Source organism: Leopardus geoffroyi, chromosome E3 (genome assembly GCF_018350155.1).
Source record: "Leopardus geoffroyi isolate Oge1 chromosome E3, O.geoffroyi_Oge1_pat1.0, whole genome shotgun sequence".
Classification (NCBI taxonomy): Eukaryota; Metazoa; Chordata; class Mammalia; order Carnivora; family Felidae; genus Leopardus; species Leopardus geoffroyi.
This window is the reverse complement of record NC_059340.1, coordinates 39,554,048-39,581,826: the sequence shown is the minus strand read 5'-3', so window position 1 is coordinate 39,581,826 and position 27,779 is coordinate 39,554,048. Positions and strand designations below refer to the sequence as shown.

Below are 27,779 nucleotides of genomic sequence, written 5' to 3'. Positions count from 1 at the left end.
GGTGGGCGCGCCATGTGCTCTGAAAGGCTCAGGGGCCTCGGCACCTGGCATCATGCCCTCTGGGCCGGGAGCCTCCAGGCAGGCCTGGCCAGAACTCCTGCTGTGCCTGATTGGTTCCGTTATAACCATACTTGCGGAGAGGGTCTGGGGCTGTGTCCTCCCTGTGGCAGGGGTCCACAGACCCAGGACCGCCCCCCCCCCTCCACCTGCGTCTGGGCCTTTGCAGCTCCCTGCCCACCCTTGTGTGCCTGGGACCTGGGTCCAGTCCCCTCCCTGCCATCTCCTCATTCCCAGGCCAAAGAGCATCCATCCCAATAGATACAGCTCAGTTTCCAGAACTGCAGAAGGAACAAGAAATGGAACAAACCCTGCAAACCCCAAAGCCTAATCGTTGGAGCTACGAGGGCCAGTGGAGGAACGGGATGGGGGAGGCCATCATCAAAGGTGCAGCGTGGTGGGGCAGGCCTGAGCCACGCGGGGCAGGCCATCCACCTGGGGTAGAGCTTCACTGCCCTTGGAGGGTGGTTATCGGGGAGCAGGGCGTCCAGAATGGGGCTTGTCTGTGGACATGTCAGCAAGGGGACCCTGGTGACCGCTGCTGGGTGATGCCCGCCATCCTCGGTGGCTCCCTCAGTCTGGAGCCAGCTAAGGGGCCTTCCCCAGGACGCCTCCCAAGACACTGAGGTGGGAACAAGCCAGGGGCCGGGAGCCAGTCTGCTTCAGCCTGGGACTTGCTGGGACTTGAGTAAAGGGTCCGCATTCAGAGAGCCCTGTGTTTCTGAAGCATGAACTGGGAGCTACACATGGGAGTCGGAAGCCAGAGAAACAGGATCTGGGCGTGGAAGGGAAGGTCAGGGAATGAGAAGAGACCAGCTACTCCTCATCAAGCCCTTACGAGATGCCATGCGGAGAGCTTTGCTGCACCGTCTCATGGGATCCTCACCTGACACCCATTTGCCAGATGAGAAAGCTAAGGCCCAAAGGCACGTGGCTGGTAGATAGCAGAGTGGGATTCCAACCCAGGTGGTCTGATCGTGGAGGCAGCTGGAACGGCAGGGGCGGGGTCACAATTGCCTCTCCACGTGCTGCCCCCTAGCACGGGCTCCGGCCCCTTCCGGTCCCTTCCGGCCGCACCAGCTCCATGAGGCTGGGCAGGCGGCAGGTCTTGGCCCAGCCGACTCAGGGGCACCGGGCCCCGTGCTGGAGCATCCCGTCTGTCTGCAAGGTCAGTGGGGGCATGGGGGTAACCTGGCCCTGCATCAGCCACAGCTGCCTGACCTACCAGGTGACAGGCTGGGAGGCTGTGCAGCCCGGAGGGGAGCACCCGGGGTGGCAAGGGTGGTCCTGGGAAGTCTCAAGCATGGGGGACGCTGCGTTCCTGTCTAAGGCAGGCGCTTCCTGGCTGTCCGCCGACTCTAGTTGGGGATGCTGCAAGCAGACGGCCCAGCCTCCCCCCAAGAGTTCCGACTTGGCCTCGGTTTCCCCTCTGTCCTCTGAATTGCTACCACCCACCATGTCGGGGCTGCTGGGAGGGCTAAGAGGACGGCTGAGGCCCCCGCCCTTCTGCCCACTGAGCCTGCATGCTGTGCTTTGCACGAGCGCGCTCTCGCTCGCTCTAGGGACACCCGGGAGGTGCCCTCGTTTTCAAGTTCACGCGTGGGGAGACAGGCCCAGAGAGGTTAAGCAGCGCGAGGCCTGTAGCCGGTAAGCGGTGAAGCTAGGTTGCAGCTGGGCAACTGACTCAGGCCCCACACCCAGTTGTGCGTCTTCCCTTGTGGCCAGGACAGTAGTCGTGAAGCACTCTACAAATGGGAGGCACGCTGCAGAACTACCGGTGATGACAATTATTAATCAATGTTTAACACAAAAAGGAGGGGAAGGCCCACTAGGTCGAGACCCCGCCAGCTTAGTCTGGAGGCCAGAGAAGGGTCCCTGTCATGAACGTTGGGTGGTTGAGGTGAGGGGGCCGAAAGGTCCCAGACAGCCTTCCCGTGCAGAGAACCAGGAGCAGTGGGCCGGCCAGCTCACCCACCATCTTGAGGTTCTGGTGCTGTCCGTCATGGCCCCAGTGAGGCCGCAGAGCGGGGGCTGGAGGTCGGCCCCCACTCCCCCTCAAGCCCCTCCTGAGCCCACTCCCACGGCAGGAGACATCCTTGCAAGGCCTACAGTCCACCCCCTACGACCGACCCACCAGGTCTGCAGCACCGTGGGGTTCACAGAGACACCCAGAGGGGAAGGGCTCATGGCGGACAAGGCCCCTGCCCTACTCGCCACCTCCCCTAGGCCGGGTGACCTCTGACAGCAGAGACCGCCGGAATCGGACACCAGTCATTACCCAAACCCTTGCACTGTGCCGTGTGCGTTGGCTCATTAATGCTCCCCAATGCCTTATGGAATCCAGCTGTGTGTCCGTCCCCTTCGCGGATGGGACAACGGGTGGAGGCTCAGCGCTGTGCCGGAGCTCACAGTTAACGAGCTGATATTTGACCCAGGTGGTCTGCCCGAGGGTGGGTGGAGACAGGCGTGAGCCTCGGAGGGAGGGAGTGTGGGCCCACTCAGGGGGACTCCCGGTAGGCATCCTGAGCTGTGACACCAGCAGGGGCAAAGCCAACAACGCAGGTGTGTACGTGGCAACAGGGCCGAGAGTCAGGACAATATGCCCAGGTGCAGCCGGGTCACAACATCCTAGGTGGAGAGGAGGCCCCTCCTTTCCCCGCACCCTGGGCTCTTTTTTTTTTTTTTTTTTTTAAACATTTATTTATTTTTGAGAGAGAGAGACAAAGAATCCCAAGCAGGCTCCAGACTCAGAGCTGTCAGCACCGAGCCCGACGTGAGGCTCGAACCCACAAACCACAAGATCATGACCTGAGCCAAAGTTGGACGCTTACCGCCTGAGCCACCCAGGCGCCCCTTTGGACTCCATCTTTAACTGGCACATTCCGGGAGGTCTGCTGGATGCCTCTGAGAGCGTGACTGGCCTCCCATGGTCTGTCCACATCCCTTCCCTGCCCCATGCTCTCCCTCTTCAGCAGTACAGGATCTAAAGCCTCCAAATCTGTGCACAAAGATGCTGAGGTTAAGATGGAAATCTCTGACCTGAGCCGAGGACCCGCCCCGTCAGTTACTTGTCCACAGCCTCCTGACTCAGGTGATGAAGTCAAGGTCAGCCAGGGGATGGGGAGTTGGCAGGGAGCAGGGGCTGCCTAGGCTCAGAGAGGGAAGAGTCACAGGAGGGGAAAGGACCTGAGGCGGCTCCAGAGAGCCAGGGGCTAGAACTCAAAAATGACAATAATTATGTCCACAGTGTTAGAAACCTCTCTGTTGAGTACCAACTCTTGATGAAAATGTACACACTTGACAAACAGCCATTCCTCGCATCTTAAAGAAGAGGACATTAGACTTTCGCGAGTTTTATCACCCAAAGCTGCAGTCAGCGCCGAGAGCAAGGATTTGAATCCCTCGTGGCCTGAGGCCAGCGCCTGCGTGTGAAAAATTAGTAAACGGAAACCTCGTTTAGTCGGGAGGCCAGCAGAGGGAGTTCTCAGCATCGCAGCCCAAGCTGGGACCTCGCAGGTGGGTGCTCTTCACCAACCCGACGGGGAAGGTTTCCTCCTCCCTTGGCAACGGCTCCGCCAATGAGAGGCTCTCGGAGCCCAGCCAATGAAAAGCCAGTATACTTAGACCTCCCACTGTATGCCAATGAACTTTGCTTACGACCGCCCAGTTGCTCCTTGATGACAGTCTCCTTGGTCTCCGCGCTTGCCTATAGCCTTGCTGAAGCTTGCTTGTTGTGGATTGTAACTGTCTGGTGTCCCCGGATAAGCCCAGTTTTGCTGGTGAAATAACTCATTTTTTATTTCCTAAGGTTAACAGTGGTCAGTCACCAGCTTGATTCAGGGCCAAGGCAGCAGCACCTTCAGATTCTGCCCCCTCTCGAGAATTCTCAAATTGCAGCCCCGCAACTGCACAGCTGTTGGGCATCCGAGGCCTTCCACCTGCTCACGGGGCGCCCTGAGCCTGACACGTCCTCAGGGACCCAGTTGAGGCGCTCTCCCTCCAAGGGGCTGGTTACACAAGAGAAAAAAGCCTCATTTTTTCTCTAGTGTAACTGCAATCTGGGGCAAGGCAGGACAGTGTCCCAACACCCGGGGAAGTAAGGTGTAGGCGTCGGTAGGGCAGCCCCGTAGAGGGGCAGCCGGCCAGGGAAATCGAGCCTACAGGCCCTCCCAGAGCCCAAGTGGACCTAGGTCCCTGGGTCGGGGGTCTCCTCTTTCCTCCGTCCCTGGGGCGAACCATCTTGCACCGTGCCTTGCTTTTCCCCGGAAGTTGGCCGGGCCCCTCCCTAACCCAGGGAGCAGCTTCCTGGGGTCCTTCCAGGCCACAAAAGCCCGGCCCAGGCTGGGCGGGGAAAATGGGGACAGCCCACCCATGGAGGTAGCCGGAAGGTCCAGAATTATCACCCCCTCAGGATGGACGGCAGGTCGCGCTGAGACGCAAAAGTCCTGCCGCCCCGATGACCAGGATGCACAACATTCACTGACTATTCCTGGGATGGGGGGATACGCTACGCTCGCCAAGTCATTCCCCGACGTCCCCCAAAGAGGGCTGAGCCTGCGCCCAGACTGCTCCCTGACTGCGACAGGGGCGCCTCGGCCTTGCCACTCCCAAGATGGCGCCACTACCTGCCGCTTCAGCTCTCTGCCCCACTCTCCACGCCACGGCGCCGAGATGGCGGCCGGACGCGCGGTCTGACCGAGCCGCCGGCGCATCACTTAAAATGGCGGCCACTGGGCGGGGCGGCTGGGCGCGAGGCACGCTGGGGCGGGCGCGCGGGGTGCCGGGAACGGGGCGGAGCGCGGCCGCGCCGGCGCGTCGAGGGGGGACAGGCAGCCGCCGCGATGGTGAGCGGGCGCGGGGGGAGGGGCGCCGGGCCGGGGCCGGCGGGGGCGACGGGGGCGCCGGGCCGGGGGCAGCGGGGGCGGCGGGCCGCATGGGGCGGGGGGTGGGGAGGACTGGGCTCTGCGTTCACGCCGGCCCTGCGCCCCCCAGGACGTGTTCCTCATGATCAGGCGCCACAAGACCACCATCTTCACGGACGCCAAGGAGTCGAGCACCGTGTTCGAGCTGAAGCGCATCGTCGAGGGCATCCTCAAGCGGCCGCCCGACGAGCAGCGGCTGTACAAGGTGCGGCCGCGGGCGGGCTTTGGGCGGGGGCCGGGTTGGCGCTGCGTGGCGGCAGCGTAGTTGTTGTCAACAGTGGCCGGAACTCCTCCGCGTGGAGGCGAGGCGGCCTCGGGGGCGCAGGGCGGCCTCGGGGGGCGCGCGGGCTCCTGACAGCCCGGCTGTGCGTCCAGGAAACTGAGGCTGGGGAGGCGGCCACTTAGCCCAAGGTCGGATTTGAACTCCGTTGCCCTTAATCCTCCGCAGGCCCATCAGAATCGCACCCCTTCACCTCCTCTCCTTATTACAGACAGTTGGAGGGTGTCACGATGAGTAAAGTCCTCGCGCAACCACTGTATTACTTCCCAGCTTTCTGTGGATGCTCTAAAAGCCCCTCCTCCCCACCCGCTTTAGAAACCAACTGCAGAATTATTCAGCTCCGGTGGCTTGGGGTTCTCGTTGGGGGAATGCGTTGTATTGGTCCCTGATTCGGGTGTCCCGCAGCATGGGGTCTCCCACCTAAGTGCGTTGATGCGATTCTGGCTGGAAAGGAGGAAGCTGGCCTTTCATTCCAGACTTTTCTCCCTGCTGCCTGTGCTTCTTCACATACTGTGTTCCGTGCTTTCTGTGTGTCTTTCGCTCGGTGAAACCTCCTGGCTGCCCTACGAGGTGGGAATTTCAGTATTTCCCATCTTACAGCTAAACTTCACATCAAAAAGATGAAACGCTTTGTCCCAGGTGGCAGAGCTGGGATTCAAATCAGGCAGACTGTGGACAGACTGCGTCACTGACGCTTGAAATTAGATTTTCCTGCAGTTTGGGGTGAAAAAAAAAAAAAAAAGATTCCAGAGCCCTAACTCTGGGAGGTTCGGATTTGGAAAGTCTTGGGCGTAGCCCTGGAAACTGTGTTTGACACACTTGGGTGGTCCTGGCCCGTATTTGGTCTGTCTTCCCTGAATCCTGACATCCAGGGAAGTCTCTGGGACTTGCCCGTCCTGGGGCTTCTTGTAACACCTTGCCCACCTCTCTCCCCAGGATGACCAACTTCTGGATGATGGCAAGACACTGGGAGAGTGTGGCTTCACCAGTCAGACGGCACGGCCGCAGGCCCCAGCCACCGTGGGGCTGGCCTTCCGGGCAGGTGAGTGGGGCTGTCAGGCAGGGTGGAACAGACGAAGGGGTCGCTGGGGAGCCTGCTCTTGGCTCCTCCCCGCCTCCAGGGCATTGTGTTCCTCCCCAGTCCACAAAGTGTAGGTGGTATCTTGTGATAGTGTGTGTGTTTCTCCACAAAGGAAAAAAAAAAAAAAGAAAATGAGACGCTTGTAGAAATTGAAGTCTACTTCGCGGGGGATTCTAATGTCTATCCCTAGTCATGTTTACAGAGGTTTTACTAAGTATTGGGCCGTCTGCTCTGCATTTTATCTCCATTCCATTTAAAACGCTCCTCACAAGCACTGCTCTCCTCACTTTGGAGACGTGGACACTGGGGCTTGCCGGCTGTCAAGATTCAGCTGCTGACTGCCCGGACCTTTGTAGGACATCACTTAGACCCCCAGCATCTCTGTGCATGCCACACTGGTGCCCACTTTCAGGTTGAGTAACTGAGCCCAGGGAGGTTAGGTCGCTTGCTGGGACTGCCAGATCCAGAGTTCGTGTCTAGCCCCTGCCTGCCTCAGAGACTGTGCTGTGTGATCGACCACATGCCCCCCTGCCTGATGTTTAGGAACCTGAGGGAGTGGCTCACTCCCCTCCAGTATACCTCCTTGCCCCAAGAGAGGTTTGACTTTTCTTCTTTGTCTCTGGAAACATGAACGAAAGTTCTACGTGGTATGTTTTCACGACTGTGTACCTGGGGCTGTGTGGATGGCTGGGTAAACTTTGTTAAGTAATTATTTTTCTGGCTTCTTGTGAGAAAACTAGCAAGGGCTGCAGAGGGAGTCCAGCAGTGTGCCACTTGCCAGTTTCGTAAGGATCCCTGTGCCAGGCCTCAGCAGCCACGTCCTTGGGTGGCTGCTTCACGCCCCCCCCGACTGGAGCTCCTGTCTCCATCGAGGGGTGCGACCCATAGGCCAGTCTCACAGGCAGCCTGAGCCCCCATGCACCACAGGCCTTGGCCTGTGAGTGCTTAGCAGATGGAAGTCTTAGGGGCCTTTCTGTGGGTTCCCTCTGACCCTCACAGCGATGCTGAGGCAGGTACAGGGCTGGTCCAGACCTCTCCCATTCTGCTTCTGAAGCCAAGGCTGGACTGCCTTCTGGAAGCAGCAGCCCTTCTCTTACTGAACAAAGGCATTTTTGTGTAGGCTTGCACACAGTCTTGGAAGATGTTGATAGACCTATTTTTTGATGGAAAAATCACAACCGAGGGAGTGTTCCCCCGGCCCCAACTCTAGTTTATGGCATTGAATGTGGGGGTGCCTAGACCCTGGGTGGCACCCCCTCCTCAGGCAGGGGATCGTTGTCTTGACAGAGTAAACAGTATGGACTGAAGCGGCTCTTCTTTGCTTCTCCCACGGACTACTTTTGTTGTGGAAGTACACTTGTGGGTGCGTAGTTGTGTCCTCCTTTAGTTCTTGTGATGACAAGACGATTCTTTCCAACTGGCTACTCAGTGAGGGAAAGGAGTGTTGAATAGCATCATCTAGACTATTTCCAAAAAATGGGAGAGGTGACGAAAGCAAGAGTTGTCACTGCAGCCTTACGGCTGGGGGGAAGTTCGTTGCTACGCTGGGCCGGGTGTCTTCAGCACTGCTGATGTTTGGGGCTGGAGAATTCGGAATGGTGCTGTGCACTCCAAGGTGTTGAGCATCTCTGGCCACTACCAGAGATGGTCATATACCCACTCTCCCAAGGTGTCTGTTGCTGAGCTTGGCCGGCTTTCCCGAGGGGCCTAACAGGTTAAGAACCCTGAGCCAGGTGGAGAGAATAGCGTCCCTGTTAGAAGAAAGTGCAGGAGAGAAGTTACAAAACGGGACTTGTTTGTTCTGCGCTGAGGTGACAGCAGACACAAGACGGGAGCCCTTCTGCAGCCGCTGTTCTCTAGTTGGGGGAAAGCATCTGGTCAAAGGGAACAGGACTGTTTGTGGCTGGTGGTAGGTGAATGCTCCTGAAGCAACGCACAGGCATTGGGCTGTGGGGACCGTTTTTATAGAAGGGCTGGGGAAGTTTTCTCTGAGGTGATGTTGGGGTTGATCTGGATGGCAGGCTAGGAGCCAGCAAACGTGAAGCTCCTAAAACAGGAAGGAAGAGCTTGATACGGGAACACAAGAGACAAACGAGACGACTTGAGATTTTATTCAGAGTATGACGGGATGCCGTTGGAAGGTCTGAGGCAGGGAAAGAACGGACTGGCTTAAGCTTAAAGATCAGTGCTTGGTGTAGAGGAGGTGTGAATGGAACAGTGAGTTGGGGCCGATTGAGGGGAAACAAGTAGGTGGACACAGGCTAGCCCACAGGCTCACCCTTAGGGGCACAGGGTGAGGAGGACCCCAGGGATGGCTGGGCTAGATGCGAGGGGGTCAGGTTGCTGGTAGGGGTGGGAGGCATCCCAGTAGGATCACAGAGTCCAGGCAGTTAGGCAGGCCGGCCAGGACGAGGGAGACTCACTTTGCAGAGGTGGGAATTGGTTCAGAGGTCCCCCAGAAGCCGGGTGGCTGCTCCCTCCAGCTCTCCCCACCACTCCCCTGTCCACCAGATGACGCTTTCGAGGCCCTGCGGATCGAGCCCTTCTCCAGCCCGCCCGAGCTGCCCGATGTGATGAAGCCACAGGACTCAGGAAGCAGCGCCAATGAACAAGCAGTGCAGTGAGAGGGCTCCTGGCCCGCCCCCGGTGCCCCCCCCCCCCCAATAAAAGAGATTTGGGCGTCTGCCTGGTTGCTGCCTTTTTCTGCGCACCCTCTCCTGACTCAGGCATCACCTTCCCTGGGACGGGGTCTGCTCCCCTGCAAGTCTCCTCCTCAGCCCCGTGTACTTGCGAGGCTGGCCGTGGCTGTGGGACCGACCCCCAAGCTCCTTGGGTCCCTGCTGTCACACCCACTAGAGCCTGCCCCTCCGGCTGGGGGCAGAGAACCAGGAGGAACGCAGAGCCCCAGGCCAGCCTTCTGCTCAGCCTGGGGACAGAGGTTCCTTCTAGGACTTCCAGCAAGCAGGCTCGCTCAGGCTCTGGCGCAGCCTCTGGGCTGAGGGGCAGAGGCCAAAATGTCAGCCGGAGCCAGTGTGGTTCCACAGGGAACCCACCGCCTACAGCCAGCCACCTTACCTGAGTCCTCTAAGGCTTTTGGGGGGTGGGGGGGCATTCAAAGTGAAAAGACTGCTCACTCTCCACCCTCCACCCCTAATAAATAATCTACAGACCCAATTCCTGCATTTCTCATTTTTATTTGACAGAAAAAGTTGCTCTTGCTGTACAGATTTTAAAAAACCAAAATGCCTTTAAGAAACGTGAAGAAAAGTTGGGGGAGGGGCCACAACCTCACTTGGGGGACAGTAGGGGCCAACTAATTTCAACTCCTGCCCCTTCCTTCCAGGAACACCTCACACAAGTTCCCAAGTTCCAACTCCCCCCAGAACTTAGGGTTACAGGGGGGCACTGACGCCTCCCAGCCCTTTCTAACTCAAGACCAGGGTGTCCCCAACTGTATCCTCCCCTCCCACAACTCCCATTCTCATTCCCACCCACCCCAAAACTCCCAAAACGTGAACCAGGAAAAACTCACAGAGATTAACATTTCACAGGAACAAAGAAAAAGGGGGGGGGCAGGAAGGAGGAAGAGTCCTCCCCCAGGAGGCTGCCAGGGTTCGGGGGTGGGGGGGGGGCAGACAAGGACCCCTCCCCACTGCTGGGTAAAGGGGGCACTCCCTGCAGCTCCAGAACTTGGGGTGTGGTGGGATTCCCCCCACAGAGATTCAAGGAGACCTGAAACAGAGGAGAGAGAGATCAGTGCCTAGGCCCCAGCCAGCCCCAGAGGTCCCCAGGCACAAGAGCTTGACAAGGACGCACCTGGACGAGCGGTGCCGCACGGGGCGGGGGCTGGGTGTCTCCCTCCTGCGCTTGTGGCCAGGGGAGCGGCTGTCCCCACGCTGGCCTCTGCGGGAACCCCGCTCGCTGCTACTGCAACAACAGAGCACAGTCAGCCCACGCGCAAGGCAACACCAACCTCTCGCAACTTCGAGCCTCAAAGCAGCTCAGAGTGGTGGTGACCAGGCTGGCCGCTGACGGGAGGCCTTACCTCTGCTGGTCCCGTGGCGAGGGCTGAGGCGAAGGGCGGCGGCGCTCCGCAGGTGAGTAGCTGAGGGACCGAGAATCTCGGAGGGAATCTATTGGCTTCCGGGGACTACGGGACCTAGGGAGCAGAGGAAGTTCCCATAGCACCACGCTCTTCCAAACCCACCAGCCGGCACTCAGGACCACCCCCCAGGTCCTGACCACCAGACCTCATACCACACAGGGCCAGCCTCAGACCCACCTTTGTCTGCTCACTCACCCATCCGCCCGCACACCATCCACCGAGTGCCCCACTGGGCAGGGCACGGGGTGCAGCGGGGGATGCAAAGAGAAAGACAGTCCCTGCCCTTGGAGGGGCTCAGTCTGGTGGTGAAGGGAGGCCAAGGGAGGCCCGCTCGGCCCCGTGTATGGGAAGCAGCCCCACAAGGACCGATATACGTGGGTCTGGGGACCCGGGGGGAAGGGACACAGGGCGGGGAAAGGGGGGGGGGGGAGGGTAGTCTTCTCGAAGGTGCTGTTTGAGCGGAGTCTTGCAGAACGAGGAGTTCACCAGGCGGACAAGGGAATTCCAGGCAGAAGGAACAGCATGTCCAAAGGCATGGGGTTCTCCTTAGACTGCAAGGCGCTGGGTATGGCTGGAGCACAGGGCATGTGTGGGGGCGGGCAGGAGAGGAGAACACAGGGCAGGCAAGGCCAGTTGGTGAAGAGCCTCACACGCCATTCCCGCAGAGGTGGGGCTTTATCCTGCAGGCCACAGGGCGTCCCGGAAGGATTTGTGGAGTGGAGGGAAGTAACCAGATGTGCGTTTTAGAAAGATCCCTCTGGCTACGTGTGGAAGAGAATGGCGTGGAGGCAGGGAGACAGGGAAGAGGCTGTGGACAGAGTCGGGAGAAGATGACGGTGGCCAGACCAGAGCCCTGGCGGGAGCAACGGGGAGATTTAAAATCTAGAATCCCTGGGACGTGGGAGCAGGAAACAGGCTGCATGTCAGGGGAAGGGAGAGGAAGGAACCTAGGACTCCACAATTCGGACTGGAGCACCCACACTTGGACCCTTTGCCGGAACAGGGCACAGCACAGGTGGCAGGGAGAGAGCCCAACTCCTCCCACACGACCAGACACCACAGTCCACCAGAGACTCCCGGCAGGGATCTCACGCCCAGGGTCACACCCCGCCCCTTCCGGCTCCGGCAAGGCCGCACTCACCTCCGCTCGCCGGGGGGTGGCTTCTTGGGGCTTGCAGGTTTGGGCAAGGCCTGAGGGCCAGGCTTAGCGGGGGAGGGGGATGAAGAAGTAGAGGAGGAAGAGGAGGAGGAAGAGGAGGAGGAGGAGGAGGAAGAAGAAGAGGAGGAGGAAGAGGAGGAGGAGGAGGAAGAGGAGGAGGAGGAGCTGGAACTGGAGCTACTGGAGCGCCTCTTCCGCTTGGCCGGGGTCGGCTCCGGAGGACGTCCCTCTCGAACAGCCTCCTTGGGGGCTGGGGTGGGGCTGGGGACCCTGTGGGAGAAGCAGAGCCTCAGGAGGAGACACGCCGCCCCAGCCCCGACCCTACCTTCCTTGGCCTGGAGGAACGGCAGTGGGGGAGGGGTGCCGGAGACAGGCCCCAGGAGCCCTCGGAGCTGAGAGCCGGCGAGCGCATTCTCTGGAGAGCAGTGGCCCGAGACGCCCCGACCTCTGCTAACACAAGCAACAGGCCGGGCCCGCAGCACAAGGGATCAAGGCTAAACCTCTAGAATGTCCCTGATGGAGGAGGACTAAGGCCCCTGGGCTCAGGTGTGGAAGCCGAGCTGGGCGGTCTCCTTCCCGGGAGAGCCGCGGCTTGGGGAGGCCCCTGCGAGCGGGTTGGCTGGGGGAGGGGCCGTCCTGCCTGGAGGCAGGGAGAAGGATGGGATGACCTCTGAAGATCCTTCCAGCCCAGGGAGTTCCTCTTGAGGTCTAACTGCCATCCCTCCTGCTGTAAAATTAAGTCCATTTCCTCTAGTTCTGTCCTCTGTAGAGACGGAAAACTTATCATTATCCTCTAGAGAATGAACCTTAGGAGACTTTTACCTGTCCCATTCCTCCCCCCGGTGCCCCCACCCCAGCATTCTCTTCTACCCCAGCTTAAGGGTCAAGGTCCCATACCTCTTTCAAAGAGCCAAGAGCCTCTGGACAGAACTTCTCCCTCCCCACCCCCACCCACCCCCCAAACCGGCCCCACCCAACGGTTCTGCAAGTCAAGCCCCCTCACCTCTTCAGCGCTACCTCAGGTTGAGCAGGAAGGCTAGAGCCCTCCGAGTCGCTAGAACTGGAACCGGAGGAAGAGGAGGAGGAAGAGGACGATGACGAGGATGAAGAGGAGGAGCTGGATGAGGAGGAGGAGGAGGAACTCCGCCGCTCCTTTGCCGGCTGCAGGGTGGCCAATGCAGAAGGCTGCTGGGCCCCCGTGGAGGCCGGTGTTTCCCCACCCTCAGGGTGGGACACCCCAGGGACAGGACCAGAGAGCATGCCGTTGTGGTCACCAGCAGAGGACGTGGTCTTTGCCACCGTCCCAGAGGAGAGGGACTGAGACCCTGCTACAGAGGTGGTCTGGGCAAGCAAAGCTCGGGACTGGTCAGAAAAAGCAGATGGCACAGGGGACCTAGGTCGATCCTGAGCTGGAGGAAGAACACACTGGGAGGAAGTCTGGACCATTCTAGAAGCAGGAGAGGGAGCCCGCTCAGAGGTCATTCTAGACTGGCTGAGGGCAGATGGTGGGGTTCTGGAGCCTGGGCCTCCTGGTGGGGTTCTGGATCTGGCTCGGTCAAGAAGTGGTGGTGAGGTTCTACCACTAACACGTTCGTAAGCAGTGAGGGGCACCCGGGGCTGGTAAGGTTTGCACCAGACAAGGCTGGAGCCATTCTAGCACTGGTGAGGCTTGCAGGTGCCATGGCTGGAGGGGTTCTGGAGCTGGCAATATTCACAGGAGCTGTAGCATGTGCAGATCTAGGACCCACCAGGTTTGCAGGGGCTGCAGCCTGGGCTGTTCTGGAGCTGGAGGGATAGTTTGCAGCAGTCGGGGGAGTGCCAGAGCCGGTGAGACTCAGAGCTGCCAAGGCAGCCGGGGTTCTGGCTCCTGCTAGATTCACAGCTGGGGCTGTAGGGGTGCGAGGGTCAGCGAGGTTCACAGCAGAAGGTGCCACTGCTGTTCTGGGGCTGGCCAAGTTCATGGCTGCTGCCGCAGCTGGCGTTCTGGAGTCAGCCAGGTTCACTGCTGTTGGTATGGCAGGTGTCCTGGCACCGGCCAGATTCATCGCTGCTGCAGAAGCTGCAGGAATCCTGCTGGCAAGACTGGCAGCTGGGGCCGTTCTGAGACTCATGAGAGGCACTGGAGCTGGGACCTGGGACATTCTTGCAGCAAGGCCAGCAGCAGACATGGATGGAGGTGGCCGAGCAGTGCCAAGACTGATGGCTGTCAGGGCAAGTGCGATTCTAGACTGTGCGTGGTTTTCTGGCACAGATGTTCTCGGGTGATCAGGAATTCGGGGACCTGGACCATCCATCATGGAGCCACCAGCTTGCTGCAGGACAGACATAGGTGTCCTAGAGCTGCCAAGGGGTTCCAGCATTCCAGGTGACCGACAGCGGTCCAGAGGAGTTGGTGACATGCTAGGACGACTGAAACAGCTCATTCTGGAACTATTGAGCGCTACTGGAGGGGTCCGAGAACCAGAATGATTTCTCGTTGCCGGAGGAGTAGCAGAACGTGAACGATCAGAACTACTTCCAGATGCAGAACGTCTTCGGATGGCGGGAGGAGATCTTGTTAAGGACCGTTTGCCCCGAGTTGTTCGTGGAGTACGGGATCTGGAACGGCGACGGATAGCAAGGGGAGAGCGACTTCGAGAACGCTTGCGTGGCAACAATGGGGTCCGAGATCTAGAGCGACGCCGAATAGCAGGTGGTGTTCGGGACCGAGATCGGCGGCGTGTCACCGGGGAGGTTCGAGAGCGGGACCTCCTTCGAGTTACTGGAGATGTGCGAGATCGAGATCTCCTACGAGTGACTGGAGACGTTCTGGATCTCGATCTTCTGCGAGCGATAGGGGAAGTTCTGCTTCGAGATCGCCTCCTGGTCACTGGTGGAGTCCTAGATCTGGACCTTCTTCGAGTCACCGGTGGAGTTCTAGAACGGGAGCGCCGGCGTGTCGGGGTTCTGGATCTTGAACGACGGCGGGTTACTGGTGGTGTTCTAGACCTGGATCGCCTTCGACTCACTGGCGATGCTCTGGATCGAGATCTTCGTCGAGTCACCGATGTCCTGGACCTTGATCGTCTCCGACTGACTGGTGAAGTTCGAGACCTGGACCTACGGCGGCTGACCAAAGGTGTTCTGGACCTGGACCGCCGGTGAGTGGCTGGAGAGGCCCGAGACCGTGAGCGTTTCCACGGAGCTGGTGATGTACGAGAGCGGGACCGCTTCCGACTGGCTGGGGGTGTCCGAGAACGGCCTCTTCGGCGTCGGGAAGAAGTTCGGGAACTCTCCTGCCGGGCAGGTGACCTTGAGTGGTAACCAGAGCCTCCCCTCCGCCGACGAGTGACCCGAGACCTCGACCGGCTCCGCTGTCTTCTCCGCGAAGTTGACTGAGAAGATCCAGACCTATCTCGACGTCGAGTTGTTCTGGTTTTCTCTCTCCTTGAGCGGGAACGGGATCTCTGAAGCCCACGAGGCTTTGGTGAAGGAGAACGGCCTCTCCTTGAAGTTGTCTTAGCACGTGGGGATGAAGCTGAGCGCCGCCGGCGTGAGGATCTTGACTTTTCAGCTGGCTCTGGGGAAGACACTGAAGGACTTCTTCGACGTCTTGGGGGGGTTCTAGAACGGGTCTCTGGTGAGGACGATGCAGAGCGGCTTCTACGAGACAGCCTGGCCTTCCTAGTCAGCTCAGGAGACGATCTAGAGCTGCGACGGCGAGGTGGAGTGCGGGACTTCGTCTTGGGCTCTGGTGATGACCTAGAGCTTCTTCTAGCAGTTCTGGACTTGGGTGGGTGTTCTGGAGAGGACTCTGAACTGCTGCTTCCGTCAGGAGAAGGGCCTCTGCCTTTGCTTGATGAACCTGACCTGCTTCGTCTGGGAAGAGCTCGAAGGGCAGGAGCCTTGGGTTCAGGAGAAGAATCAGAACCGCTCTGTGCCCTGGGTGCCACTCTCAGCTTATCTTTAACTTCAGGGGATGAGCCAGACCTACTACGGCGAGGAGAAGGTCGGGCTTTGCTATCAACCTCTGGAGACGACCCAGACCGACTCCTTTCTCTAAGTGGTACTCGTGTCTTAGCTTTGGAATCTGGAGAAGAGTCTGATTCACTTCTTTCTTGAGGGGATGCACTGGGCTTCCCATCAAGTTCTTGAGAAGACCCAGATCGACTTCTCTGTCCAAGAGGAGTCCTAGCCATGGTCTTCTGTTCAACTGACGACTCTGACCCACTTCGTTCTCTCTGGGGGGTAAGACACTTGTTGTTGAGCTCTGGAGATGATGGAGAACGACTCCTTGGCCTAGGAGTCTGGGGCAAAGCTTTTGGTTCTGGAGAAGAATCACATTCACTTCTCCCCCTAGACGGTGTTCTAGGTATATCTTTCATTCCAGGAGAGGACCCAGATAAGCTGTGCCTCGAGGGAGTCCCAGACCCATCTCTAAGTCCTGGAGAAGACCCAGACCTGCTTCTCCTTGAGGGGGTTCTGGGTAAACCGTCTTTCAGTTCAGGAGATGCAGAGCTACTTCTTTCCCTCGATGGTGTTCTGGGTACAGCATCGAGCACTGGTGAAGAAACACTCTGATTTGAAGACATTCCTGCTTTTTCCACTGCATCTGGCGATAACTCAGAACTGCTGCGTCTGGAGGACCTTGTGGATTGTTCTTTCATGTCTACAAATGGATCTGTCTCCAGCTGATTAGGAAAAGATCCATTCAAATCTTCTTTAACCTCAGGAGAAAATCCAGCATTCATTTCTGCAACAGGGCCTGAGTTTCTAAATTCTAAAGGTGATCCAAAGCTATTCTCCCTCGGGGAGGAATTAGACAGTTCTTTATGCTCTGGAGAAAAATGTGGCCCACTCCAAGTTGAGGCCACTGCAGGGACTTCTGCTTCCAAAGAAGTCTGTGACTGGCTTTGGTCAAGAGTCAAAGACACAGGTCTTTCTTCTATTTCAGGTGAGGATTCAAAATTACCTCCAGCCATTTCTTTAAGTTCTGGAGACAAATGAGAGAGGACCTGGTTTGAGGATTCTTCAGATTTCTCGACCTCCATTAATTCCTCATCTTGGCTTGGCTTAGCTGACGTACTTTGGTCTTTTGTATCTGGGGATGACCCAACGCCACCTCTTTCCCTTGATGGGGTTTTAGGTGTCTCTCTGAGTACTGGTGAGGACTCAGATTTATCCTGCACTGGGAAAGGACTAGATTTGTCTCTTGGTCCAGGAGATGACACAGTAATATCTTCCTGAAGGAGTAAGCCTGTTTTCTCTTTTGACTCAGAAGGCTCCAATCTACTCTGCCCCAAAAGAGATTTAGAGTCCATGGCAGGATATGGGAAAGAGTCAGACTGAGACTTGCTCTGCTCAGGAGACATTCCAGATTTTAGCCTAGGACTTGACAATTCACTTCTGTCTGGTCTTGTTGGAGATCTGGGTGTCAGCTCAGTGATTGGAGATGAGGACCTGGACCGGCCACCCTTAAGAGGTGTGTGAGATTTGCTCTGCAGACACGGAGACTCAGAGTGACTCCGTTTCATGTCTGGACTTGAAGTATCAGATCTAGGGTCTGGTGAAGTCTGTGATTGTCCTTTCTGTTGCACAGAAGAGGAGACAAAATACATTTCTCCTGGTGGTGTGGTAGACTTTACTCCTGGACAGAGAGAGAAGGATCCAGAACTTTGTGCTGGTAAGTCTTTAGACTTCTCTTGGGAACATGGAGACTTAGATCCACAAAGACTGTGCCCTGATGGAGTTTGGGGCTTAACTTTAGGGCATGGTGAAGTAGACCCTGAGTGACTTTGTCTTGGTGGTGTTCCAGGTTTCACTTTGGTATCTGGTGAAGAGGACCTAGAACGGCTGTGTCTTTGCAACAATCTAGATTCCATCTTGGAGCAAGGAGACTCTGATCTGCTTTGCCTTGGCGGTGTTTTAGAGGTTACCCTACTAGGACTTGGAGAAGAGGAGCCAGAATGACTTTGGACTGGCGACATTACTGCCTTCACTTTGGGCTGTGGAGAGGACGATCCAGAGCGGCTCCCTCTTGGAGGGGTGCTAGATTTCACTCTAGGAGGAGAGGACCCAGAGCAGCTATGTCTTGAAGGGGTCATAGATTTCACCTCAGGGTCAGGTGATGATTCTGAACGGCTCTGTATTTGTGGTGTCGCAGATTGTTCATTTGCCTGGGGACTTGTTACAGACCCTTGCCTTGGTGGTGTTCCAGACTTCACTTTAGGTTGAGGAGATGAACTGGAACAACTCTGTCTTGAAGGTGTTTTAGATTTCTGGTTAGAAGGAGGAGAAGAACCAGAACGACTTCGCCTTGGTGGTGTTCTAGATTTAGCTTTCGGCTGGGATGATCCAGAGCGACTCCGCCTTGGTGGTGTCCGAGACTTTTGTTTAGGACACGGAGAGGATCCCGAAAGGCTTCGCCTCAAAGACAAGCGAGATTTTGCTTTGGACCGCGGTGAAGAGAGAGACCTGCTCCGTCTTGAAGAAACTCGAGATTTTTTCATTTCTGGGCTTGAGTTGGACCTGCTCCTCCTCTGTGATGCTCTGGATTTGTTCTTCCGCTCTGATGATGAACCAGACCTGCCTCTTCTTTGTGGTGTTCTAGAATGAGATCTTCCACGTCTAACTAGACTTCTACTACGAGATCTTCGTCTTGCCGGTGTCCTAGACCGAGATCGTCCTCTTCTTACGGGTGTCCTAGACCGAGATCGTCCTCGTCTTGCCGGTGTCCTAGACCGAGACCTCCCTCTCCTGGCTGGTGTTCTAGAGCGTGACCGACGTCTGGCTGGAGTTCTAGAGCGTGACCTGCCACTTCTCCTGGCTGGTGATCTGCTACGAGACCTCCGTCGTACTGGCGATCGGGTCCTAGATCTGCGCCTAGCAGGTGTCCTAGAGCGAGACCTGCCTCTCCGGGCTGGTGTTCTAGAGCGGGACCTACGCCTGGCAGGTGTTCTGGATCGTGATCTCCGCCTGGCAGGTGTTCTAGAGCGAGATCTAGCCCGGCGGGCTGGCGTTCTAGAACGAGATCTGCCCCTAGCGGCTGGGGATCTAGAATGAGACCTGCCTCGCCTTGCTGATCTAGACCTGCCTCTTCTCTGGGTATTTCTGCTTCTAGACCAGCCTGGTCGCTGAGGAGACCTAGAGCGACCACGTCGCTGGGGGCTTCTGGACCGTCCCCACCTCTGTGCAGACCGGGACCTACGCCACTGAGGGGACCGGGACCTAGAATGACCTCTTTTGGTAGGGGTTCGAGACCGAGATCGCCCCCTCTTAGTGGTGGTAGGGCTACGGGACCTCCCCACTCTTCGAGAAGGGGTATGAGAATGTGACTTATCCCGCTTTGCTCGGCCATGTGAGCGACTCTTGGATGCGGGAGAAGAAGAAATCTCTCGGCGGGACCCAGGAGCTGGTGCAGGTTTAGGACTTTCAGGGGAAGAGCTGGCATGTCGAGAAACTTTGGTAGGTTGAGGGGATGGTGGGCAGCTCTCTGAAGACGACTGGGGAGGTTTCTCAGGAGACTTAGGTGGTGAACGGCCCCGGGTTGGGGAAGCCTCAGATGGGGGGTTCACTGGCTCCTGACTTAAGGTGGTTGTTGCAAGGGGTTGTGGGGAGCCGCCATGTTGCTCAGCAAGGAGCGGAGTGGGAGCAGGTGGTTCTGGGCCTGCGCTGCTCCTTTCCGGAGAGGGGCTAGGTCGAATTGCAGATTTCTAAGAGTGGAAAAAAAGCACGGATAGGAACATAAGCACCAAAACTTCCCATCAACCTAAACACCAAAACTTCCTATCACCCATAAGAGCCTAACGTCCTTGCCAATGAAATTTTTCCTCTACACACCCCATTACAACACCAACTGGTCCTTTACCTCACCACAGGTAGTCATTAACAAAAGATCACATAAAAAGACAATTGGGACAACATGAACAGGCTATCTTATCACTTTAAGTCTCATAACCTAGAAAAAAACACAACACAAACAACACACTCCGTTTTACGATAACCCTAACAAAATACCACGGCAACAGAAAAAAAGTGCACACTTTTACTAAACGGAAAAACAAAGCAGTTTCCCGAAGCGTGAGGCATCTGACTTCACCCTTGAAAAACACTAAGATTATGGTGCAAAGGCAAAGATTTGAGAATATGATTTATGTAAGTAGAACTACACATAAGTACAGAAAAAGAAAACGAAACCAAGTTTGAAAAGCTTTAAATATAAGACAAATAAATGAAATTAAAACAGAAATTAAGTTTCTGAGGTAATCCAACTTGTACTTTAGAAAAATAACTCTGGAGGACACAGAAAACGGGACTAAAAAGCTAAGCGTTTAACGAAGAACAATTACACTGTAATAAGCTAAAGCAATAAAACATCACGATTAGGGCTTCGATCAGAATAGCAACCATAAAATGACAAGTACTGAAAAGACCATTCCAGAGTAGTGTTTTCAAATTGCAGGCAGCAATCCAGTGGGTTGACAACTTTTAGTTAGCTACAAGCAGCATTTAACAAAAATAAACTCTACAGACAAATCTCAAAACGCTAAAAATGATTTAAAAATACTTTTCTCAAATTGATGTAAAAGCATAAACGGGATAGTGACGTAAAACCTACAAATAACCGGCGAAGTTTGAAAATGTTAACTCTACAGAATTTGCACATGCAAAAAAGACCTGAATAAAATGAAAACCGCATTACGAAAAGAACTGAATTCACTTCTTTAAACCAGTTTACTACCCTCCTTCACTTCCAACACCCATCCTAACTCTCCAACCCAAAAACACGCATTAAATCAAGACGTAACCTACCTCCTTGTCTTTGTCTTTGTCCTCACGAGGACTGCTAGGCTGCTTTGTAGAGGGCTCTGGGCTGCTAGGCTGCCCTGTGTGGGTGGTACCTTGTTCCTTAGAAGGTGCATCTCCCTCCCCTCGACGCCCTGAAACAGGGGAAGGACTTCGCCCAGTCAAGGTAATTGTATGGGTCTTTGCTGCCGCACTTCGAGACCTGAGGAAGGTAATTGAGGGCAGGGGAGAGGAAAGCAATCAGCTCAGGGGAGAAGAGGGAACCCCCTCCCAGCTCCCATCCACCTTTCCTGACTATACAAACCCTCTTTCAAGAAGCCTTCTCTTACACACAAGACTCAAGTCACTCATGGAAATTCAAGTCCACTTCACTTTGGTCCTTTTCTTCCCAACAGTCCCCAAAAGCGTTCTCCCTCTACCCCTTTATCCACCTCCCCCAACCTCCCCAAACCCTCCACCCTGCCCATTCCCTACCCACTTCATTCACAACTCACCTCTGAGCCCACCTCCTTCAGGAAGCCTTCCCCGATTAAGGAAGCCAGGGTAAGGATTCCTTCCTCCCCCAGACACCACGAACAAACCACCACCCCCCCTATTCTGGCAGTCCATATACATCAGAACAAAACAAAAAATAACAAAATAAAAACAAAAACAAAAACAAAAACAAAAAAAAAAAGAGAAGGGGAAATGTATATGTCTGTCCATCCTGTTGCTTTAGCCTGTCAGCTCCTAGAGGGCAGGGACCGTGTCTTCCGAATGGTCTGTGCAGCGCCTAGCACACCGTGGGCGCTCAATAAATATTAAATTGATTAACCCACAAGTCCCTCTCCCTCCCTTCCTCCTGGACCACCCCTTACCGACTGCGGGAAGTATCAGAAGAGGAAGCAGAGTCAGCAGACGTTGAACGGTGGGCCCGGCGGCTCTTGGGGGCTGGTGTTGTACTACGAGACCTGAAGGAAGGCCACCACCACAGCTCAGGGTGCTATCACGCTTACACTGGATTTTCCTCGTCGGTCCCTCAACCTTCCACCATCAGTCAAGGACACAACTGATTCTCCCCTTTACCCCGCCAGGTAGACTTCACCTAACCTACTGCCTAATAAGCAAATTACCCTCCAATTCACACAAACTTACTCACCGTTTCCGCTTCTTGTCCTTAGATTTACGTTTGCTCTTTGGAGTGGGAGACCTGACAATGGAAATTCAAAATAATCATCTTAAAAAAAAATCCAAAATCAAATAAAAAAATGACAGAACTATTGACAGAAGATCAAGGAACTGAGCTTTACTCTAAGAAACCCCTACAGAACAGGCAAGGCCAGACGGGCTCACGGTTCCATGTCACTATGTCCCCAATGTCCCGAGGAGCTCTTACCTATGCTTCCGTTTTTTGGATTCAGATTCTGACCTGTTGGAGGGGAGGGGGGGAAAACAACGCATAAACCAATACCTATGCCTGGACTCCTCAAACCTCTCCAGTCATTTCATGTACTCCCACCTCATACCTGTGCTTCTTCTTCTTAGAACTCTTCTTCCTCTCTCGTCGAGGAGAGCTGCTCTCTGACCTGCTAGAGATGGGTTCAGAAACAAAGTCATTCTACTGGGTTCCTTCTCTGACCCCCCCCCCACTTACAATCCACCCCCAAAAAAGGCTTCTAAATCAACAAACACGCACATCACCAATGTCTCAGACCCAAGCCCAGGACTTATTACTCTCCAGGAAGCAGAAATACCTCTTCCATAAAGCAACAAACCTCAAAACGAAAAGCCCAGTAATTCAAGATGTTGCTTAGTTCTTAGTTGGCAAAGCTGCAGAATCAAACCCTTCCCAATGAATAAACTTAATACATTCCTTCCCGTGACTGAAATCTGAATGGTAACTCCCTCTTCCCTGATGTATCTCGCAACTCTCTCCTGCTTCCCAAAAGAATTCTCTATTTCCAGAAGGGGGGGGAGGGGGGAGGATGACAACAAGACCGGTCCTCTGCTTATTAAAGTGACATCCCAACTAACTTACCGTCCTCTATCTTTCTTCTTTTTCTTCTTCTTTTGCTTTGGGGTTGGTGAGCGAGAACTGCTGGACTCCCGGACAAGGCTGGAGGAAGATGAAAAGAAGCAGGATGAGTGCGAAGATGAACTTTCTCAGACATTTCAACTTCAAAACAACAAAATCTCAACACTTTGGGAAGGAACAGTCCCCCTCATCCCTAAATAGAGCAGAGCGCTTAGAAGAAAAGCAGCTGACATGCTTTCTTGACCTTGAGTACCTGTAAGGTTTGGGAGGCTCTGGAGCTGGTTGTTTAGCTTCTCGAGCACGACGCTGAGGATCAAAAGAGCTGCCATCTACATAGGAATCACTGATACCAAAGGCAGCACGGAGTCGCTCATTCTTTTTCTCATTCAGTTCTGCCAACTGGTGAGTCTCAGTTACCCTGGGGGGAAAAAGGCAATGGTTAGAAGGAAAGAGAAAAGATCAGGGTTGCTCACACCACTGGAGGCAGCCAAATGAGACTGGGAAGAAGTTGGGAGAAAGAGCAGGGAGGAAGTTGAAGAAGAGACAACAGCAGAAGCAGTGCAGTCCAGAGAAAATAAGAGACAGTGAAAGCACTCACGCTGGCCTCTGCCCTGGGGTCTCTTCCTTTCCCCCAGGGTTCACATCCTTCTCCAGCAACATGAGTCGAAAGGTAGCCACTTTTTCCTGAATTTGTTGTTCCTCGTACCTGAAGAACAAATCCCTTCAAGGTTAAAGCCCGACTAGGCACTTAACCCAGTCCCAAGTTAAAGTTTCCTTATTCCCAGGAGGATCCCTTCCCTTTCCATGCACACATAAAACTTTTCACTCACTGTCACCCTAAGGGCCCTTCTCTTAAATCTTTCTGATCTTTCACTGTTCTTTCTTCCCTCCATTTACTATAGCCTCTAGAACAGTGGATTTTAAACAGGCTAAACTCCAGGGGCTAAAAGAGGAAAGCTAAGCAGGCAAAGTTCCAGGTGCTCCTCCTCGACTTCAACAACAGGTATTTCCTGAGATTCCAAAGTAAAGTGCATTGTATAAAAAGGGTGCCACTGCTGAAGTTTGAAAACCACTGCTCTAAAAGGTTTTCTCACTGTACTCCTTTTCCAAAATTTCACTTCCCTACCCAACCCATGATCCCCTCTTATCCAGATTAGTATTTCAATTCCTGTGTTCTTGCCTTCACTACCTTCCAAGGCCTCGATCCTTAAATCCATTTACCTTCCTCTTCTCTACCAATGACAACACCTGTCAGCTTCTACTCCAGCTCTTTTCTTGCCTGGTACCTGCTTTCCCACCTGTCCCCTTAAAGCACCTTTTTGTTTTTCAATGGCTTCCCTCTTTCCCCAAGTGTCTTCATCCTAATACTTCAAATTCCCTCAGGCTTTCTCTTGGTACAGGCTTTCCTCATCTCCCACCTTGAGCTGTCCCTTAACTCCTCTCAATCTGCTAGCTCCTTTACCTCCTCCCCTCCTGCAACTCCTCTCCAGGCCTCTTCAACAAGCCCTCAACTCCCTACATCCCACCTAATTCCCCCAGCTCTGCACTCACTCAGTGCTTGGCTCTCCCCCAGCCCTCCCCTCACCCCTGCTCTTCCATCATCTCCTCCAGCTCGAGGCATCGCAGCTCCACGCGCCGCTTGCGCTCGTGGTCCAGGATGTCAGGATTAGGCCGCTTCACCAGGGCAGCCTCCAGGCGCCGCAGTTCCTCCTCTCCCTTGTAGTCAGGCCGCTCACCCCGGCGGCCTCGCACCAGGGACAGGTTGCGCTGGACGTAGCCGTTGGTGCCGCTGCCCCGGGGCGTCGGCAGCCCGATCCCGTTGTACATGGCCCCGTGCCCGGGGGGGCACCACCGCTCCTGGGGGGGAGCGGGGAAACACGGGTCAGGGCCCTGACCCCAAACTAACCACTTGCCACCACCCAAATCCCTGTTCTTCACCCCTATTTCAACAGGAAGCTCCACACTAAACTCCTTTATCTGCATAATCCTCCTGGTCTTCTAACAAAAACCCTTCCTTCCCTTCCCCTTCCCATACTTTCTTTCCACTCAATCCTACCCCAGCTCTTACAGCCTTTTCCCTCAAAGGCCAAGAGCCACTTCCATTTCTGTTTGCACCTAGATGTTCTTGTTCCACCCTAAGAAAATAAGAAACCTATTTCTCTCGAATTTTTCCACACTCTTTATTCTCATTTGGCTCCCATAAGCACCAATGTCTCCACCTACTAATCTACTTTCCGACATCTGGCAACTGACTGACTGAGGCCCCCAAACAGGGCACGACCACCACTACCACAAATCTGTGGTACCTACGGGCTGACAGTCCAAATCCAAAGATTCTTTCCAGAACTGACCTAAGAATTTCAGACTACCACGTCACAAACGCAAAACAGACTAAACAACCCCTACATATCTTAACACGTGGACTGGTTGGTTTCTGACATAAACCAAGAGTCCCATGCAGCCTCACACTCAAGAATAAAAGCCGGCATGCATATCAGAAACACAAGAACCTTGGCTACATAATCTTCTTGTACTTTACCTCCCCGAGGAGAGGCCATTTCCCTGATTTCAAATATTTATAAGCTATCAACTACCTTGCCTGATATCTTGCTCCTTTAATTTCCTTCCCAATAGGATTTCTCACGTATTCGGCAGCTCACCCAGGTCTCATTAGCTCCCCTTAAACATCACCTGTTTGCAGCTCAATGCTCTGATCAAACCTCCTCTGCTCCAACTGTTCCCATTGCCCTCTTCCACACTCCTTGCCCTAAACTTACTCAGAACACCCCCCCTTCATAGCCCTTCACTAAGGCAAAACTGTCAACTTTCCCTACCAATTCCCTGTTATCTCGCTTCCTAGTGTTTCTCTTCCAGACCTGCCTTATCTCTCCCATGTTCTCTTCGTGCCTCCTACACCAAGGTTCTATCCTCTCGACCTCTCCCAACCCCAGCATGGCTCTGAAAAGCCCTCAACCCCCTCGATTTTTCTGGTTAGATTTCTTAACTACACATTTCTTATTCTTTTCTCCTACTACATATATGTTATTTCTTCTTCCATCTCATCTCGTCCGCGACAGCTTCACAGAGCACAAACATGTGAGGGAAAACTACCCCCCTCAAAAACCCCAAGGAACAAGTGAAGAGATTAGTGAAAAATAAGCAAAGGTAGATAAACACGGATACAAACGAAGCCTACGTTTTTAAAATTCCAGAAGAAACAGCATATGAGTACCTGAACGATATAGTAAAACAAAATTTTAAGTATGGGGAGATTGAGAATGGAAGGAAAATGCCCAAATCCAGAACTGCTTGTACCTCTACCCCCCAACTATAAAGGTTGGGTCCCTGCCCGACCCCAGGAGCAGACTCCAGAGGACTGAAAAATCAGAAAACCACACTAAGGTACAGGAGTGACAAATGAAGCTCAATCTAGGAAAAGCAAGTAGAAATGCACAAAAAAATGAAAATTTTCGTTACAGCACAAGAAATGAGTTTCTTTACCTTCCAACACTCACTTTCATTTTCTCAAATACCAATCCTCCCCACTCTAAACCTAGATCCTTCTTTGCCTCTCTAAACCCCACCCTAGTTTCTGCCTTCCTTACAGAATGCTTCCAGCCTGCAATTAATTCTTCAGCTTCACCATTCACCCACACTTCCATACCACCTCACACAAAAGTCCTCCCACTCCCTTAAGAGGGCAAACCAGCAGCTGCTAAAGAAAGGACATTAAGTCACAACTAATTGGAGAACTTTAAAAAAACAAGTCCTCCCCCTCCCCCCTCCCCCCAAGCAGCCCACGGCATCTGAGGCAGTGCTCAGAACACTAAAAGGAAAAAGCGAAGGGGGAACATCAACACGCACAGAAGTCACCCGAAAACAGCTAACTTCGTAAAATAAACATTCTCAACTAGCGTCCACAGACTGTGAGACCACAAAAGTTATCCGAGATAAAAATCACAAAGCAAAAACCGACTGCAAGACAAAAACATTTTTCCTTTTACTGGGAAATTTATCACGACGCCAGACAAAGAGAGACAAGACAATCCTCAATTCAAGACGGAAAACACTCAAGAAACGAAACGCACCAGAAGAGAGGCGGTGGGCGTGCAGGAAAAACGGACACGAGCCAGCCCAGCAAGCTCAGTGATGAGCTGATTCGGGAGCTGGGCCAACGCTACCGAACCCAGAACAATTTTACGTACTGGTTCAAGAAAAGACCGAAACTAAGAGCAAAGACAACGTAAGAGCAAAGACAACGAAACGCTCGTTTTGAATTCCGGGGCCAGACGACATCTTAGGCCAGCGGGAGTGGACACGAAGGCTCAGAAGAGACGGGGGCCAGAGAAAGCCTGGAGCGGAGCCCGGCGTTTCCTTCCCCAGGCAGCGCTCCACCGGCCTCGCGAAGCTTTAACTTTGGAGAAGACAATGAAGGAGTGGGGGGCCGGGGGGAGGCACCTACACTCCCTCGCAAACCTGGGCCGAGCACGTCATCTTTACGTTAAAACAAAACAAGACAAGCCGAAGAGCTTGCGTCTCCCTACCGCTTCAAGGCCGCCAGCAACGGGCGCGAACTACCTACGTCTCCAGGGCACCCGGTTCCAGGCCTCCCCTGCGCCGGCTGGGCGGCCAAGGCCTATTTTCGGCCTTGAGGGGTGGGGGAGGGGGCCGCGCGGCGCCCGGGAGTCTGGGAGGCTCCGCGCCGGCCCGCAGGCCCCCGGGAGGGACGGAGAAGCCGAAGGCCTGAGAAGCTCGGGGGGAGGGCCCCAGGAACGCGCCACGGCCACGGCCGCCGCCGCCGCCGCCTCCCCGCCGAGAAAATGTCGAAAGGGGCAGCCGCGGGAGGCCCTCCTCGGCCGCACGCGTGGGGGTGGCGAGAAGCCGAGGCGCGCGCTCCCCCCTCCTCGTCGCGAGCGCGCGCGAGCCCGAGAGCCCTCGGCGGCGCGGGCCGTTGCCATGGGGGAGGGGAAGGCAGGTAAAAGCCCGCGCGCGACGGGAACCGAAGGGAAGGGGGAGGGGAGGCGGGCGAGCGAGGGCGTCCGCGTGAGCTAGGGGCGGCGAGCGCGCGTGCGCGCGGCGGCCTGGACCGTTCTCCGCGCGCTTTGGCCTCGCGCCGGGGCCGCCGCCCCTCCCCCACCCGGCTCGCGCGCTCCCTCACCCTCTCACCCGCCGCCGCCGCCGCCGCCGCCTCCGCCCGCCGCCTCCGAGGGGGAGAGGTGCTGCCGCTGCTCACGCTCCCGAGTCCCTCGGGGCCAGGAGCTGCCGCCTCGCCTCGCCGGTCCGCCTGCCTCAGCCAACACAGACGCCTCGTCGCTTCCTCAGGGGCCGCAGCGGGCTCCGACTGCGCCACTCGCACCCCGCCTGGGCCGCGCTGCAC

The 27,779-nt window shown here is 55.3% G+C and overlaps 2 protein-coding genes across 2 annotated transcripts; one reads left to right on the top strand and one right to left on the bottom strand.

Moving 5' to 3' along the window:
* The first annotated feature begins 422 nt into the window (after positions 1 to 422).
* On the top strand, positions 423 to 9,514 carry ELOB (elongin B). Its single transcript, XM_045460733.1, has 5 exons — positions 423 to 444; positions 4,522 to 4,901; positions 5,050 to 5,184; positions 6,196 to 6,301; positions 8,852 to 9,514. The coding sequence occupies exons 1-5, from the start codon at positions 423 to 425 to the stop codon at positions 8,962 to 8,964; spliced, it is 756 nt and encodes a 251-aa protein (XP_045316689.1). The 3' UTR covers positions 8,965 to 9,514.
* Positions 9,515 to 27,779, bottom strand: SRRM2 (serine/arginine repetitive matrix 2). The gene is given in 16 exon segments (XM_045461384.1): positions 9,515 to 10,072; positions 10,157 to 10,267; positions 10,386 to 10,499; positions 11,587 to 11,874; positions 12,608 to 13,223; positions 13,226 to 19,295; positions 20,395 to 20,590; positions 21,246 to 21,338; positions 21,527 to 21,577; positions 21,764 to 21,796; positions 21,894 to 21,956; positions 22,406 to 22,483; positions 22,656 to 22,820; positions 23,001 to 23,108; positions 23,988 to 24,259; positions 27,561 to 27,779. Coding segments are annotated over 15 exon segments (8,238 nt in total). The 5' UTR covers positions 24,230 to 24,259; positions 27,561 to 27,779; the 3' UTR covers positions 9,515 to 10,062.

What these genes read in the sequence shown, in the direction of transcription:
- ELOB (XM_045460733.1), top strand. Translation starts at nt 423, where the DNA reads ATGGGGGAGGCCATCATCAAAG. An exon ending in ACGAGCAGCGGCTGTACAAG is followed by an intron (nt 5,185 to 6,195) that starts GTGCGGCCGCGG and finishes CTCTCTCCCCAG; the next exon opens with GATGACCAACTTCTGGATGA. An exon ending in GGGGCTGGCCTTCCGGGCAG is followed by an intron (nt 6,302 to 8,851) that starts GTGAGTGGGGCT and finishes CCTGTCCACCAG; the next exon opens with ATGACGCTTTCGAGGCCCTG.